This window comes from Pezoporus occidentalis, unplaced genomic scaffold (assembly GCF_034315485.1).
Source record: "Pezoporus occidentalis ecotype Australia unplaced genomic scaffold, CSIRO_AGI_Poc_V1 ctg4, whole genome shotgun sequence".
NCBI lineage: Eukaryota > Metazoa > Chordata > Aves > Psittaciformes > Psittacidae > Pezoporus > Pezoporus occidentalis.
The window spans coordinates 17,516,937-17,534,418 of record NW_026915724.1 but is presented as its reverse complement, the minus strand read 5'-3'; the positions used below and the strand labels follow the sequence as shown (position 1 = coordinate 17,534,418).

Sequence of the window (17,482 nt, the reverse complement as noted above, 5' to 3'; positions counted from 1 at the left end):
TCTCACAGAGCAGGAAGACAGTAGCACAAATCTGATATTTAAAAATCCAGGAGTTTATTCGCTTGAATAGAATAAGCAGTTACAAATCTTTAAGGAAAATGATCCATTTTAAACAACTCATACATGAAAACAGTTTTTGCTGAAAGCCTGATTTACTTTTTATAGTTCAGTTTACCCAGTCTGCTGTCATAGGTGGATTTAGAGGCCCTCGGTCAACGCTGCTACACATGGTGTGCTCACTTAACCAGGTGTCAGGCCAGACCACAGGCTGTAAATTCCTGAGGACAATCTGTTTGCTTATAAATGAATGAAAGCTCACATGTTTTATTTGATACCTGTTCTGACTTCATCGTAAACCAGTCCAGAGCCTGAGACTCTTTTTTTTTCTTCAAATAATGTTATTTTTGGACAACAAACCAACGAGAAGCAAGGCTTTGCCTATTCCTGGCCAGGGATACAGGCAGAGAAGCAGTGTGGTCTAAAAATAATTTTGTCACAAGTTCTTCATTCACACTTAGTCCATGTTGAGAGGCAGTAAATGATCTCCTGCAACCATTGCTACAAACTGGAGCTCACTTACTACACCAGTAAGACTCTGCCAGGCAAAATACTGAAGGAGAAAAATACCAGAGAAAGTGCTTAATTTCAGTAACATTCAGCTGATTTGCCTCTGGCACATCTGTGCTGAGGGACCCATATAAACGATGCTGTTTCAGTAAAGAAGCAGCTGAAATCTGCTACAGGGAAGGCCCACAGAAAACACCCAGCCAAAACCCAGCCAAACAGACCTATTTTTAAATCTGACCCTTGAGTAGGATTTTGTAAATCCAGTGTATTAGTGCCTGTGTGTGTGTGGTTTCGTTGAAGAACTAATGCCTTTGAAATGCTTTTTTTTTTTTCATGGGGAAACTGACTGCACTGAATCAAATGTAGGTGACTGGTGCTTATTCATTTATGCCTAACTATTAAACCCAGAAAATCCTCTGCTAATTTAGCTTCCCTTGCTTCTGACTGCGATGCACCAGAAGGCATCCTGCTGTGACTGAGCTGGGTTAAGAGTAACTGTCTCTTCTGACTTTCCTTTTAGACGGTTTCTTATACACAGTTCCTGTTTCCCACCAATGCTCTGGGAACTCGGAGAAACACGATAGACTCCACCTCGTCCTTCTCCCAATTTCGCAATGCAAGCCATCGTAGCCTTTCTTTGGCAAGAGCTAACAGCACCCAGGGGAGCATTGATGCAGGTAACTTCTCAACAAGCTTATTTTAATATCCTTGGGTATCCTGGTGATAAGCAGCTGTTGTGGAGCATGGACATATTTTAAGCTCTTCTATTTGCTTAAATTAAGCAAAATGTAGTCTCGCGTGTTGGGTGAAATGCAGCTCATACCCCGTTTGTTTAGCAAAGCTGGCTTACAGATGATGGAAGGTTAAGTAAACAAAACTGCTGGCTGTATTGACAGCCCTGATGACACTCAGCATGCCTCCTCCTGTCACGGGCATTGTTTGTTCCTCCTGCATCAGGCTCATCATTACCTTCCTTTGCTATGGAAAATTTACAGTGACAACACAGTAGCTGAAAGTGTAAACCATACTTATGACCTTTATTAGGCTGGGAAGGGCTGTGTTTACAAAGCTGGGCACAAAACATAAGCCAAAGCACTGTATGCTTAAGATATTTTGGCACGTTAAATGAAACAAATCAAAACATCTGCATAAACAGATGAAAACTTGTTGCCAGGAAGTCATTGTGATGCTTTGCGTAGTTTTGCAGTTCTGTGAACCCTAATTTCACATTTACTAGGTAATTCATAAGCTGTAGGTCCTCTATATCTCTGCAAATTCTATTAGTGTTGAAATACTTGGGGTTTTCAAGATATAGGGTAACTTTTTAACTCTCAAAAGTCTTCCATGAAGATCATCTTGTGCATTATCTATTAAGTCATTTGCCTCTTCTGTGTCATTATCTATTAAGTCCAGAGATTTCTTGATATAATGAATTCCTTTCTTATATTTACCTTTGTTTTATAGGTAGTGACCTGGGAGACTTTGTTGAATACGACCCAAATCTTTTAGATGATCCCCAGTGGCCATGTGGCAAACATAAGCGGGTTTTAATATTCCCTTCATATATGGTGAGTGATATGCAAAATTAGGGGTAGCACAGGTAAATTTTGGTAACAGTATTTTGAAGGCTGAGGTTACATTTGGCTGTATTTTAAGAAGATTATTATTATTATTTTTAATCTACTAATAACAGCTGTTTGGAATGCTTTGTTCTAAATGACACTTACCAAGACATGTAAAAACAAACTCGTGGAGGTATTACAAAAGTAAATGCTAGCATTACCGCTGTATTTCATAAATGCTTTAGATGAAAGGCTTGTTAGAACAATGTGTTCATTCTCTCGCGTTCAGAGGAAAATTTATACTTCCTCTAATTGGCATCTGTGACAAAATCGGAGGATGCCCATTAGGGTTTTTCTGAAGTCATGAAGTTGCGTTGTGTTTTGATGCTTATCCTTCACTCGTCGGAACAGCACTTTGGTGTCTGGTAGGGCCTTTGTTTCCCAGGTATTTATTTCACCATGGGATAGTTCTTCCTCTAATTGCAGCAATTATAGCAGAGCCTGTATGTTTTTCATTATATCCAAACCCGTAACAATACAGGCACATAACTGTTCTTTGTTCTGTCCTCTAGCACGATGATTTCTGTGGTGAGAGACTTCTGTAGGCTTGTTTTAATTGCACCAAGTCTGTAGACTTCAGTGTGCTATTTTGGCAGGACTGTGGCAAGATGCAGTGCCGTTGTATGTGTGTGAGCATGTATCTGTCTGAATTATACACCCAAAGTAATAGTAGACAGCAGGGAAAAGCATTTTTTTTTCCAAAGTGGTCACCTAGTACTCTTACCTATGTACAAATAGGATAGGATTTGAAACACTGAGGTCTAAAGTGTCATCCATGTCCTCACCTAACTTGGAACAGAAGATGTTATTTAAGAAACTACTAATGTATGTAAAGATACAGTCTTTGTAGGTTCTCTTCTGCAACCCAACCTCATCTGTATTCGATAATAGGGCTCTTGGGTGCTACTTCTTCAAAATAAATGGATTTTAAGTGTTTCACATAGATTTGAAGGTTACCTCCTTGCTGGCAGGAGTGTTTTGCCTGTTGCACAGAGAAGTTGAATTGAGCTCTGAGGTTGTGTTTGTGCTAAGTTTTCAAATGGGGAGTGCAGTACGTTGTCTGCTTACTTTCAGCCAGTTGGCAAGTCAATTTTTGCCTGCCAACTCACAAACTTTCAACCTTTTATGGCAACTACATCTGGGTGGGAAAATATTTGTTAGGTTTTGATACGGTTATTGTCATGGACAGGGAACTGTCTTCCCTCAAAGAGAAAGACATTGTTAACCGGCATACAGAATGAACATAGCTTTAGCAGTCATGGTTGTGTTTCTAACCTTCCCTAGGCAGTGAATGTGCACGAGGCAATGAGTCCTGTAGCATCATCTGAGATCTTTGATCCCTTTTCAGCTTGGTGTTGAGGTGGATACGATTGGGTGAGTTAAAATAGTGCAGCCAGGATAGCATCCTGCTGGGGAGGTTTCCACCCAGGAGTAGGTATTCAGTGCCCCTCTTTTCCATATGCTGGTTAACCACAGAATCTTGAGGTCCATATTTGTACTTCTATTGGAAAAAGGAGCTAACTGGGAATTTCCACTGCAACAGAGGTACAGTTGGATACCTCAAAGGTGAAAAATGGGCTTCAAGGGCAGTTGTTAACATCATTGTTATCAACAATATATCTGAATTGACAGGGTTCTCCCAGCTCTTTCATTTTCTCTAGGGGTTAATTACTACTTTTGCCTTATTTGACATTTTGGTACTTTTTGCCTGAATTTGCCTTTCAGATGTCATTTCTTCATCACTGCCTAAGGTTTTTGCAGCACTCCCTTCTCTCTGAAGGCAGGCACTGATCTGAGAAGGGTCTGAAGGATATTAAGTGCTGTGTTTCTTTTGTTGGGGGGAATCACAGGCACATGCCAGGAGCTCTCTTACGGAAGGATTTTGCCTGCCCCTGGTTGAAGCAGCATAGCTGCAGTGCTGTGTAAGAGCTGCACACCTTTGTAAGAAACCAGAGAGTCTGTGATTGTTCTTCAGTGCTCTGCTGAGATTTCTCAACGGACTGGTACTTCCTTCAGCCGAGAGAAGGGAGAAAAGGTAGTGCCAGTGTGTCCTGGGAGCTTGAAGGTTAAATAGGATTTTGCAACTCAGGCTGTGGGTAAGGAGGGCTTGTGCAATGAGCTAGGGAATATAGGGCTATATTGGCTGTGTAGGAGACTTTACTCACATCCATCTTAGACTTTCCTGACTCAGCTGGTAATCCCCCTCCCTGCAGTTCCAATCAATGTGAACAGGAGCATAATAGGCTGTAATTTCAAGTAATTTTCTTTCCCAAATATAAAAATCAGCAATTAAAGCAAATTGCAGTCTGAGGCCAGTGAGAAACCTGTGTTTTTCCCTGACTGAGCACAGTCATCGAGGTAGTGACAGAGCGCTGCCAAATGACACGGAGCTGTGGGGCTGCTGCACACAGATTGAAACCATTCTCTGGTCCTGAGCAGAATCTAGCTCATAGTAGTAATTGCTGCCTTTTGCAAGTGCTGGAGCAGCTGAGAGCAGCTCTGATGTCAGCACCAAACATTGTGTTGTGTGCAGAGAGTTGCAGCTTGTAATTAAAGTTTCGTTACTTGGGCAGCATTTAGTATTAATGCTTGGCAGCTGCAAGCTTGTAGATATTCCATGTACCCTCCTTCTTATGGGTATCAGAGCAATGGGGGAAGGTGTGTGAGAGGAAGGGGAGCAGCACAGGGTGGTGTGGATGAGCAAGTGTGGATGCTGGGCTGCAGCATGCAGGATATGCTATATTCCTGGGATATTATGCTAGGTGCTATGCTATATAGCTGTATGTTATGACAGTGGGATAGAGCTACATGCTGCTGGGGTATTACTCCTGGGGGCCTGGCTCATGCTTTGTAGGCCAGCATTTCTCTGCTGGTAAAACTCTGAGGTCTGTGTGAATGCTGCATCAGTAAACACTGCAGGCTTTATCCCAAGGCATAAGATGGGCAGGATGTGTGGTCTGGCTTGAATTTTACTCTGAAATACATGCAGTTAACACTCAACATACGGTTCCATCCATTTTTGTGGAGCCCAAGTTTATCATCAGTGACATTGACTTTATGGTCGTGTAATTTTACTGAGCTAAATTAGTCCCAGCTTGCAGAGGATTTTTAACTGTAAGTCCTCTGGAAGGTGAAGTGCTTTTGATTTGGTCTGTTTTCTGCAGTGAAGTTCCTGGCTTGAAAGGATGCCCACTTCCCTGTTGCTTTTCTAACACAAACAGCCTGTCTGGGTGATTCTGAAAAAGCAGCTTCAATGCCTTACCAGCACAAACTGTGGCTTTTGTTTACTGTATTACTAACACTTAATTTCTGGTCTGTCCTCAGGAAATTACTCCACTTGCTGTTGTCTTTGTAGGAGAGTCTACTATCTCTGCCACAATATAAACAGTCAGAGGTAGAAAAATTCATGGTGGGGGGCAGGGGGAGGAGGGAAGCATCATGTCACGGTTAACAGATGTCTTCCTGGCTGATAGCGCTGAACCAGGAATTCTTGCAGATTCTTAAATTTCTCTAGAACAGGAATTTTATCTACCAGACAGCAGTAATTTCTTTGCTAGAGCCTCGTATTGACTAGCATACATCCAGACTCATGAGTGCCTCCCTGCCTCCCTGTGTTCTTGCCAGCAGAAAGAAAACTCCTTATGTGCAGGAGGAAACTTGCTCTGCAACAGGCATGAGGCTGACCCTGCACTCCTGCTTTTGTTGGTAACAAAGAAACTACAGAGGAGCGTGTTAGCTGGCTGCTGTGCCCTGCCAAAACTTCGAGCAAAAGAAGAAAAGCCTGGATCAGTAGCATCTTGACTTTGAGTGCCCCTTCTGTAATAACATCCCTGCTATATCCATCTACCCGTGCCTAAGGGGTACACATGGAAATTGGTTTGGGTACCTCACTACAATTTCAGTATATTGGTTTAAATATGTCAAAACAAACTGACATCTCTACCCCACTAATCAAAAAAGCTTGTAGCAAAGGTCTGCAGTGCTCTTGCAGCTCTTGTCAGCCTGACTTTGCCAGGTACTGCACTAGTGTCAAGCACAGCCAGGCTTTGTTATTACAGATTAGTCCTTCAGTGTGATTTTAAAATTAGAACTGCTTGCTGCCCTGGCTGTGCAGTCTAACAAAAAACCCTGCATGATGATACAGCGCGTTCAGGCTCTTGCTCCCCTGTTCCGTCTTTCACAAGCAGCATCAAGGTCAGGGGTAATCGGCTACTGACAGTGTCCTTCAGTGCCATCACCCTGTTCTTCGAGCTGCTTCCGTAGTTGTAAATTAAGCTTCTCCAAATTGCATTTTTATCAGCTGCTGACCTTGTACCCAAAAGTCTCATGGAGCAGAGGACTGCAGTTGTGGTGCATAGTCATATTTAAACCCTGTGCTCTATGAATTTGGTGCTAGATTTGGCTGAGACTCCAATAAACAACTTCTTTGTAACAATGACACACTGCATTAATTGAATGATTCCAGTGTGTTAACTGCATAAACTGGTGCCCTTCCATGTACTTTAATTCAAAGAGGCAGTTTTGAGATTGTCAACTTCAAAATCTTTCAGTTCATGAGCGTTGAATGTTAATAACCATCTAACAACAGAGACATCTTTAGTCTCTCCTTTCCTTTTTTTCCTCTTGTGGTTCTTTTTACTTTAATTATGCATAAGGAACCACTCCAGTTTTCCATCACTGTTTTAAGCTCTGTCAGGATTTTCCATATATATGCATCTTCAGCCTAAGTATATGGAGTTGGTTGCTGACAGTTTATAGGTACATAGGTGGTCACTTGCAGTGTGTAGGCAGTGCACAGTCATTGACTTCATTTGTTATGTGGTTGAGAATTTACCATTGATCTGCTGAAAGTCTGTTAAAGGTATCAGTCCTCTGTCGGCTCTCTCTGTGAAGCAGATTTATCAGGGGTGCACAGTAATGACAACTGAAGAGAGCCTATCGTGTATCTTTCATTTTATTCACCTATTTTATTCTCATTTTATCCTTCTTAAGCAGGAGATAGAGGCATCCAAGGCTAGATCATCTTTTAGTGGTAGCATGCCAAAGTAGGATTTATTTTCAACAATATTTCATCTTGCCAGTCTCTCCAGCCATTTCAGGCATCCTCCCCTCTCCCATATTTATGAAGCTATATATACAGCTTTCCTATGAGAAAGCAGCTGTTTGAAAATGCTTGTGGATAACACACAAGCTAACCTCCAAGTTCAAAACTGCCAGCCATGCAAAAAGTGTGCAGAGTACAGATTCCAGCCAAAGCATTCATCAAGTTGTCCAGGCATCTGTCAGCTACCATATATCAAGGCTTTCATTTGTCTTGTGGGACTTCCATCTCCAAACTAAAATACACAGATTTGTATACAGAGAACATGAACAGAGCTCAGGAAGGGGGATTGCTGAATACTGCAGTGAAATGCATTTTGTGCAAATAAGCTGTGAGAAACAAGACAGATGTTTCTGGATGACAGAAGTTGCAAACATTCAAGACTGGCGTATGAGAGAGACAGTTTGGTAGTTCCCAGTGCCTTGCTTCTGCGTCTGACAGCTCTGGGAGTGCAGAGTGCCTGCCTGGCAGGGAATAACATTTTGTATAAGAAAGAATGTTTGGATAGAAAAAGGCTGTGTTACTTTTAGGGAAATATTTGCAAATCCTTCATAAAATTTGGGGCATCGGTGTTGGAAGGGTGCTCCTACATGGGCAATACCAGCATTGTTCTGGACAGACAAAAATCCACATTGTTAACAGTCATGTCTTCTCCCCAGCATGGCATTTGGGACTTGCAGGCAGCTCAAGCACAATGAAATGGCCTAAGAGAAGAGAAGCATAAATGCTGAGCAGAGAATAGACAGTGAAGGGTGCTGTTAGGTCAGAGGCTTCCCATGTCAGATCCCAGCTTGTCCTTGTGGGTCACTGGGCCACCCCAGTGGTTTCTTCCGGTCCATTCCTCATGGGCAGGGTTGGCAGTGCTGCAGGAGATGTCCAAGGCAGGAGCAGGGTCTGGAACAAGGATTTCCACGTAGCCTTGTGAGTGCTGTGCCCCAGCCATGGTGTGACAGTGAGAGGGGTGCTCTGGTACCCAGTTAGAAGGAGTAACTGCTTCGATAACTCAACAGACAGTAATTCAGCACTGATTTTATATTACCTGTCAACAGATAAAATGTCTGGGGTCTGTGCTGCCTGCCTCTCTGGTGGGCAGAGTCCCACATGCATGCACTTCTATAGGCAAAGAGCATCCCTCTGCTCAAACCAAGTTGAGCTTCTCCAGCAGCTATGAAAAAAAGTCAAGGGGAAATGAAAAAAAAAAAACATAAAAAAGACTCTGCACAATTCCTTTTCTTGAGAATGAGGGCAGTTGGCTGCACTCTCCAGCATGGCACTGACAAGCTGAGACAGCTGCCTTAGAGCCAGTGTGTTCAAACATGCTGCCGTTATCCTGTTACATGAATCAAAACCAGCACGCACCAGCTTTCATCTGGATTTCATTATTGTGATTTATGTCATAGAGACTGTTGTCTCGCAGGAAGCTGCAATATTTGGAGTACTGGATGGGGGAGATTGTTATCAACAGGACAAAATTGACAAATCTCCCTGTTTAAAATAGCCATACCTCCTTACCATTTTCAGTTTTAAGCCCTCTGCTTATTCTCAAGCCTCGGAGTGCTTTGCTTTAAATACAGTTTTAACAAAGGGGTTTTCTCCTTCTAAAGATAATTTCAGCTGAATTCTGTCAAACCTCCCATGGGCTGGAGGAGCCCCAGGTAAAGCAGATGGTGCCTGCAGAGCGGCTGCAGGGAAAGGTGCACCCCAGGGGGCTGCTGCTGCTGTATGGCAGAGCCCAGGGCTCACTCCACCTCTGCACCCTTGCCCACAGAGCTGGGGTCACACTGGCACCTGCTTGCTTGAGGTGAAAGCAACTGAAACGTGCTGTCCAGCATGATTTGTGTGCAGCCCTTCAGCTGTGTCCAGAGGATGGGCAGGCCCTCCATCCATTGCTGAGCCCTGTCTGCTGTGAACTGGTTTCTGTTGTGCGCATGAGGTTGGTGCCTTATTGCATCTTCCTCTGTTCAAGGGAGGATGATTACCTGCAGAGAGCCAAAGGCAAGGCTGCCAGAAGAAAAAAGTAATCACTTTGAGGGAGATAATGAAGATAAAACTAAGGAGCTCTGTGGTAATGGAAAGCAAACAACGGACAGTTAGTTGTGCAGTAAAGCATGGTATAAGGTGTTGTGTAGCTTTGCACAGTAACAGAGAACTCACTCGTTCTAGGATTGCCCAAGACAACCAAAAATTGCTCTGGTAGTAACAGAAATCAACTTTAAATTTAGTAACTAAAATCATCTTTGGATTTAGTAGCAGGTAACCTTTATGTGCTCAGTGCCTCTTGACTCTGTAAGTAAGAGCAGCATGAACTGATGTTTCTATACATTGAGTAGCAGATGGCACTGGTCTGAATTATGTTACGTGGCTTGTTTCAATAGTCCTTTTATAGCAGTACTAAGAGGAACCCTCTTAAAACCACATAAAACTCCCAGTGTATCTGTGTGTCAGAAGCACCCACCTTGCTGTTGATCCTCTGACAGCAAAACCAAGGAGCAGGAAGGCCGGCAGCAATGTCGCAGAGAAAGAAAGGAGTAATCAGTAAGATCTTAATTCTCCTGCTTCAGAGGGCTGACCCCTGCCACATGAGAAGCTTTCTGCAACGGAGAGCCTGGCTGCATGAGTGCATGAGTATATCCTGCCAACCTCATCAAGATTAAAACCAGTCCCACATATTCAGTTGAAGCCTTTCCCTGTGTCCCTGGGTAGGGCAAGGTTTCTTCTCCCTGTCTTTTCCTCTCTTTTTTATTCAGGCATAGTACTGCATTGCCTGCCTCAGCATCAAGACAGCATATGAATATTTAACCTCAGTGGCACTGCAGTGTCTGCCCAGATCTGCGCTTGAGCTCATCTGTATGCATGCAGAGCAGCAGGAGTGACTGAAGAGGGTTGATGTGACTTTCTCCTTTTTTGACAATTCCTTACAACTGAAAGCTTTCCTTAATAGGAGTGAATTTCCTTAAGAAATTATCCTCTTTACTGAGTAAAATTCGGACTAATGCTTAACACATACCTGTGTCGGAGAGGGCTCACTGGCATTAATTCTTGGGACGACAGATGCACAGCAGAATTACCTGCCAGGTTGTTCTGGGGATCAATTTATCTGGACAGATGATGGTTTTCATCCTGCAAATCAGATAGCAGAATGGCCCACATTTTAAAACATGTATGACCCTAACAACACCCCATGGCAAGAAGCTGTTTTTTTCCTCTATATGTATACCTCAGATCCTGCTGTGTGTTGTTCAGGGGAAACACATGCTTTCTTTGAAACTGCTTTAATTATCCATTATTTTGGTACTGTATCTCCTAAATAAGGTGCAGGAAAAGTTAGGTGTGTTTTGCTCCCCTTCATGCTGATTTCAGAACCAGACAAGGACATAGTCAGGTGACAAAGAGTTGTCTGATTGCTCTCCAGAGCCATTACTCTGTCTCCTCCCCAAGCCCTCCCATATATTATTTTAATTATTGAAAATACCTGCAAGCAAACGTGTGCTATGGTGGTCAGCAGTTTGTACCAGCAGTTCCTCTGAAGAATCAAGAGAAACTCACAGTAAGTCTCAGAACCGCATGGACATATGCACACACAATATGGTCATCAAATCAGTTACTGTGATGGTTTTTCTGGTTTAACAAGACTTCTCAGCCAGGTTTTATCCACCCATATTTAGGTTAAACTCACTCTTAGCAATACCTGGAGGATCCTTATAAGGTATGTATTGTTCAAGGCTTGTGCTGAATGGTTATCTCAGACTCCGGGTCACTTGTTCTGATGGAGCAGTCATAAACAAATTGAATTAATTTGCCCCTCTGCTGAAAGCATTGGAACTGACTGGCCCTTGTTTGGTATTCCTTGCTTTTGGGAATTGAGTGATCTTGTTTGGTACAAACTAAAAGAGAATTCTCTCTTGACCATGTGTTACAGACCACAGTCATAGACTACGTGAAGCCATCAGATCTCAAGAAGGACATGAATGAAACCTTTAAGGAGAAGTTCCCTCACATCAAGTTAACCCTCAGTAAAATAAGAAGGTACGTTGCAAAGCTTGGTAAGGCTGCAACGTGATGCAGCTGTCTCATATGTCGGTGCAATTGCTGCTGTACGTGAGTGGAAGCACAGCAGTGGTTGATCTTCCAGGAGCAGTGACCAGCAGAGGTGCAGAACAAGTCAGATGATTGCTTTGATTAGTGGGCTGAGTAAAGAAGATCAGGGAAATGCAACATCTGAAGGGATGAGGATGTGAGCTGGGTATGCACTAAACTAAAATACCCAGAAAAATAACACGGAGTCTCTTAAGCTCACGGCAGTTAGCTTAAAAGGGCACTGAGGAAAGAGAAATGACTTTTGTGCCTTGCCCAAGAGCATGGTTAGAAGCAAAACAGGTGGTCAGTTTCAGAGCAAAGTTGTAGTATTTCATCACTGTTTCCAGTGTAGCAAGCTAGACATACTGCTTCACTGAAGTAATGATAATTTCATTTGACTGAAGTGGCCAGAAGGACACTGAGCCATGTGGCTCTGTAGCCAGGCAATACTGCAGTACATGGGAAGACTGTCGGTTTGGATTTGACCAACCTTAACCAGCAGCAAAGCTGCATACAGAGCACAAGCAATCAACCTGTTGTTACTAATGCTGAATAAATTGTACACAGCTTAAGACCTCTGATGAAATACTGTTGCTGAAAATGTCAAAGCTTTTCAGTTGCTTTTATAGTTTGACACAACTTTCTGGGGACAGTGAGGGGGAAGGATGAGTTCAAAACATGCCAGAAAATGTGTCCCCAGAACAGAGTATAAAGGCAGCTGCCCAGTAAATTACCTTTTCCTTTTCCCCTCCATTTGACTAATCAGGAATCTCTGAAAGGATGATTCTTAGTGTAAAATGAGAAATGCTTTAAAACACAGTTCACAGCATACTTGTCTGCTCTCTTTACTCAGCTTGAAGAGGGAAATGCGCAAGCTTGCTCAAGAAGAATGTGGTTTTGAAGAGCCCACAGTGGCCATGGCCTTTGTCTACTTTGAGAAGCTCGCTCTGAAGGGGAAGCTGAACAAGCAGAATAGAAAGCTTTGTGCTGGAGCCTGTGTTCTTTTAGCAGCCAAAATTGGCAGTGACCTCAGAAAACATGAAGTCAAGCATCTTATAGATGTACGTATCCATAGGTTTCCAGTGTTCCTTCTACGTGAAATGCCAGTATGTGGTCTATTCAAGCCAGCTTGTCAGTGGTCATGCTGTCCTTTAGGTTTCCAGCTGTACACACAGCTACATACCTTTTTTTTGTTATACATTTATGTGGAAGTAGTGGTGATCCATGTCACTGCAGAGGTGTGGGATGCTCATTTGATGTGATTGAAAACCCTGGTGTCAGGTACTGTGAGGTCTGAAAGGTATCTGACCCCCATTCTGTCAATACAAGTGAAAAGTTAACCCTCAGGAAATTCATTTTGCCTTTTATTATGTTTTCGAGAGTGTCAACAGGACTCTCCTTTGAGAGATAAATGTAGATACTGATTTCAGAGGGAGTCTAATAGACTAACAATTTTTTATTTCTTTCATCAAGTTAAACTTTTGGGCAAGAAAACCTGAAGAAGTGTTCCCATCAGAATGTCTCACCCGAGCTGGTTTTTTGTAGAGTAAGGTGTTTCCTCTTCCACCCACTCCATATGAAAATGTTAACAGAGGGGAGTGTTATTCCATAATCTTTTGCAAGCACCAAGACACCAATCTGATTTAATACTACAGGAAGTTGGGTGCGTAACTGGGTACTTGGCTACAACCAACTCAGTTGAAGAGATGTGGAACTTGGCTGGAGGGCAGGACTGGACTCATGCCCTTCTGCCACAATCACAGACTTGGGTTGACAGTCAGTTTGTCCTAAACCCCTCTGAATAACCAGGGAAAAGAATCAACCGGGTGGGAGTTGGAAGATCTGGCCTCTCTTGCTGCCCTGAAACACTGAGCCATCCTTAAGACACATAGAGTTTTTCCAAAATACAGTGGGCACAGAGAAGTAGCAAGCCAGGGAGATCATAAGAAGGGAGTGGGGAAATACCCCTAAACATCTGGCTGCCTACTTGTAGCATCCAAATCCAGTGAGAACAGTAGAGCAGATGGGAGGTTTAGTACTTTACAGCAGAAAGCCAACTATGAAACCCATCTCATCTCCCTTGAGAATAGCAGTTTTTTATTACTTGCTGTTCTTATGGCTGTTGCAGATGACAACTGAGGTATTAAGATCAAATGTATCTAATTGTAGCAGAAATAATTTTCCCAATAGGGTGTTGTAACACAGTGATGCTGAAAGGAAAATTAGTGATTTCAAGCAGTGCAGGAAGTTTGTGGGCAGACGCATGTCTTCCATTACACAACTGATTTCAGTGCATGAAGGCAGGAGTTTCCTCTTCCTGCAGTGGTAATCACTGTGATCATTAGAAGATGTAGCTGCTGGAGGTGGAATGAGCGAAATGGTGAACGTGTCAGAAATAGCATGGCTGGCTGAGTTTTGTGAGTTCACCTTTACATTAAGGAATCAGTACCTCCAGTTCACCCTGCTCTCATTTTCTAAACCTAGAGCCGTGCAAGTCCAGTGGGACAGAGGCTTAATGACAGCAGCATGCATGTTTTTGAATCATGGCATCTGTAAGAAAGTCACATACTCACTCACAAAGATTTTGTTCTGTTTCCTTGGCCGTCCTTGCAGAAACTGGAAGAGAAGTTCCGGCTGAACAGGCGAGAGCTGATTGCCTTTGAGTTCCCAGTGCTGGTGGCCTTGGAGTTTGCTCTCCACCTTCCTGAGCACGAAGTGATGCCGCACTACAGACGCTTGGTGCAGAACTCCTAGCGCTGGCTGCCCTGCGGGGAAGGGGCTCCCGACTGTTCCCGCTTGGCTCTCCTGAGCCGCAGTTACTGCTGGAAGTGCAAAATCAGACTCCTGACACTTCGCGCTCTCTCTCCCCAGAACAGTTTTTCCAAGAACGTATAGGAGATACTGCATTGACTCAAGACTCTCAGCTTTGACAGATTTACGTTATAATTACTTTCTCAAGGCAGGTGAAGACTGAGCTGTTGGTAAATGGTTAACATGCTGAAACTGCATGGTGACTGGCCCTATCTGTGGGGACTACAGCTGTAAAAGTAGGCAAAAATTAGAAGGGCAGCCTCCATGACCACCCCTCTCTCTATCACACAAACCCTGGAAGCCCACGTGAGTGCATTCTCATAGCGCTTTTTCTACCAACCTACTGCAACTTCCCAGAGGACTTCTTAAAGTGAAAAAGCTTTTAAAGAGGATATCTTCACTGTGTCAAAAAGAATGTGCCAATCTATTTTTGTATCAGCAATTGAAAGTGCACTTTTTCCTGTGGGGTGTTTGTGTGTGTACTCGTGTGTGTGTGTGTGTGTGCGACACCGAGCTGATCTCAGTCCAGGTGGTTGGCTTAGCTGTTTCCAAGTGTCTCAGTTACCGATGGCGAAGATCAAGGTGACCTTACATGTTTACTTCTTTAAAAACATAACTACTGGAAAAGTGGTAAATGGGATCATTTTTTGGACACTTGGTTTTTTTTAGTCTGTGATCTTTCACACATTGTACCTTTGACAGGATTACACTACTACTACTATGAGAGAAGGATCGGCAACTGACCTTAAGTTTTCAGTCATGTTTGTGATAAAGACGAAAGCATTAGTATGAGATTTCCATGTCATGTTTTTTAAAACTATCTTGTGTTAAGCCACATGCATATTTTTAACCTTCGCACTTTTCCCACTGTGGAGATGGTTAGACTTGCACTCTGTAGTGTTGTATTTCTGTGCTCTATGTTAGAGTGCGTAATAAGCACATTTATTGTGCTCTATCTTAAAACAGTGTTTTATTAAACAAAAAAAGCAAAAAGAGTAGGGCTCAGCAGTATAACAGGTGTCTTAAGGCTTCAGCACCAGGGCCATCAGCTATTAAAGGTTTGGGGTTTAACTAGAATTGACTGTGCGGAACCTAAAATCAGTGCCCATTGAAGTAAGAGATCCAGCTCCTTTAGACATTTCAGTACTGGAGTTTTACAGTAAAACTTCTTGCAGCTTCCCTGGTTCTGACTGGACACCCAGAAATCTGGAGGGTTTCACCCAAGCACCCCGATGCTACATACACACTAAGCTAACGCCGTGCTGATGGACATCATTTGATTGCTGTTAATCCTGTGGGATTACACCCCTGTCCAATCTTCTCCTGTGCTGGTTCACTTAACCTTGCCCTTCACATGCCCCACGTGTATCTGGCAAAGTCAAATACTTACATTTATGGTAATTCTATAAAATAAATGATAATCTCAACTATGAGGTATTAGCTGAAGCCTTACCTCTCCAAGTTTGGGAGTGCTTGCTCAGAGTATGGAAAGGGCTTGTGAGCAGACCATAGAGAAGTGGGACATACCAGAAGATGTAAACACACTAATGCTTACTTTCTTTCGCTCTTGCTTTAATCAGTTTCATTGTTTCCTTCAGTTAGGCCAGGAAACATCCAGTTTCTTTACCAGCTTTGACTCCTTTAAATTCTAGTATGAAAAATGCCTGCATATTGCTCTATAGAATCTGGAAAGGTTACACATGTCAGGACAAATGGGAATTTGTTGGATGCTATTGCTCTTCCTCCATTTTAAGGGGGAAGGTGACTATGCTAGCTTACAGTTACCATTAATACTTACTGTGGAACTAAATGATCTTAAGGTCCTTTCCAGCCCTAACTATTCTATGATTCTAAGAGGGGGTAAAGAGGAAAGCATGCACTTAACCTCCCTGGTGCAATGCCCCACATTGCTGAAACCCATGTGCCACTCACCCAGCTGTGGAGCAAGGGGAGGGGGGCCCTTGCCAGTGCTCCTGCTTCCTCCTCCTTCTCCTCCCAGCCCTCATGCAGCCAAGGAACAGAGTTGCCAAGAGCTTGGAGCACACCTAATGCTTCTGTCTGCCCTGACTGTTTATTCAGCTCAAAAAGGCAGCACAGTGTTGACCTACAGGCCTGTGGGTCTGCTAGGAGGGCTCCCGTCCTTGGCTGCATCCCTTTCCACCAAAATAGTGTATATACATTCAAGATTTGCTTCTGATAGCAGAGATCTGTTTCTAATAGCAACCACTCAAGGCTAAGCAGAAGCTTTACCTTTCAGTAAAGGCTTCTACCTTTTGTTTTGAGTCTGATTTTTTTTTCTTACATTGCTTTATAGTATTTGCAGGGAAAAAGCAAATCGTGATTGCAAGATGCAGACTAAAGAATGACAGTCTTACAGTAGTCTTTAGAGACACTATTGAATCATGCTGTCACATCTTTTGTCTTCTTTGCTGCTACCCAACCCTGATCTACAGTTTACACAGATTTCTGGGATGAAATCTGATTGCTGGAGACTTTCTGCTTTTCATTGTTGTTGTTTTGGGGATGGAAAAGGGTTTCAGAGTGGTGTTCAGTTACAGTTTGAATGTGGAATAAACACTTAAGGTGGTGATGATGTTGCACTGTTCGCTTAGGAACATATATAAAGCCATATGATGCTATATCTCAGAGCACAAAGCTTGGTCAGTACAATTCTGGTTAAGACAGCGGGCAGGATTTGCCCCCGTTTCCTCCCCAACCTTGGGAAAATTCAGGCTGAAGTGGTAGAGGAAATCTGCACCAAACAAAACCCATGTTGATTGTTTTCCTTTGTCTTACATGGTAACGAGTATTGATTTATGAATGATTTTAGGTTCAACTTTACATAGTTTGGGGAAATAATCCATTCCATATCACTTGTTCTGTTCTGAAATGATACCGTACACTCTACCATGCAGAGTTTATTCCTTTTCTAAAAAAATAAAAGTTTTAAAAAAGTTGAAAATCCCAGACTCTTTTCCACCAGTGACAGTACGTAAAGTGACTCTGTTCTCTCACCTGTATGTGTTCAGTGGTTTTGGCTTTGTCTGCCTCTGGGGCATAAAGCTACTTATTAATAGGCCAGTGGTGGGATTGCCCAAGGGCCCTCCCCATCTCCTGGCACTCATCTCCCTGAAGATCCCTCCGTTCCAGGATCTTTCCTCCGGCTAAGATCTTAATCTTCTTCCCAGACCACTGTTTTGGGTTTGTTGGTGTTTTTTAAGACCTTTTTGGCACCAGCTCCTCCTCCAGCTGCCAGGGCCCAGTTCTCCCAGCCCAAACCATTGGTGTGCAGAAGGACAAGGCA

General features: G+C 43.1%; 1 protein-coding gene across 3 annotated transcripts in view; it reads left to right on the top strand.

The window, feature by feature from the left end:
* The window catches only part of CABLES1 (Cdk5 and Abl enzyme substrate 1), a 71,707-nt gene extending 54,567 nt beyond the window's left edge, over nt 1-17,140 (top strand). For 2 of the 3 annotated variants that reach the window (XM_062632842.1, XM_062632841.1), the window contains 5 exons: nt 1,088-1,244; nt 2,032-2,135; nt 11,210-11,316; nt 12,221-12,428; nt 13,981-17,140. In XM_062632842.1, coding sequence (XP_062488826.1) covers nt 1,088-1,244; nt 2,032-2,135; nt 11,210-11,316; nt 12,221-12,428; nt 13,981-14,121 — 717 coding nt within the window. In that variant the 3' untranslated portion in view covers nt 14,122-17,140. Of the gene's footprint in view, nt 1-1,087; nt 1,245-2,031; nt 2,136-5,816; nt 8,133-11,209; nt 11,317-12,220; nt 12,429-13,980 lie in introns of those variants that run through there. The other variant, XM_062632843.1, reaches the window with a different exon arrangement.
* The last annotated feature ends 342 nt before the right edge of the window (nt 17,141-17,482 follow it).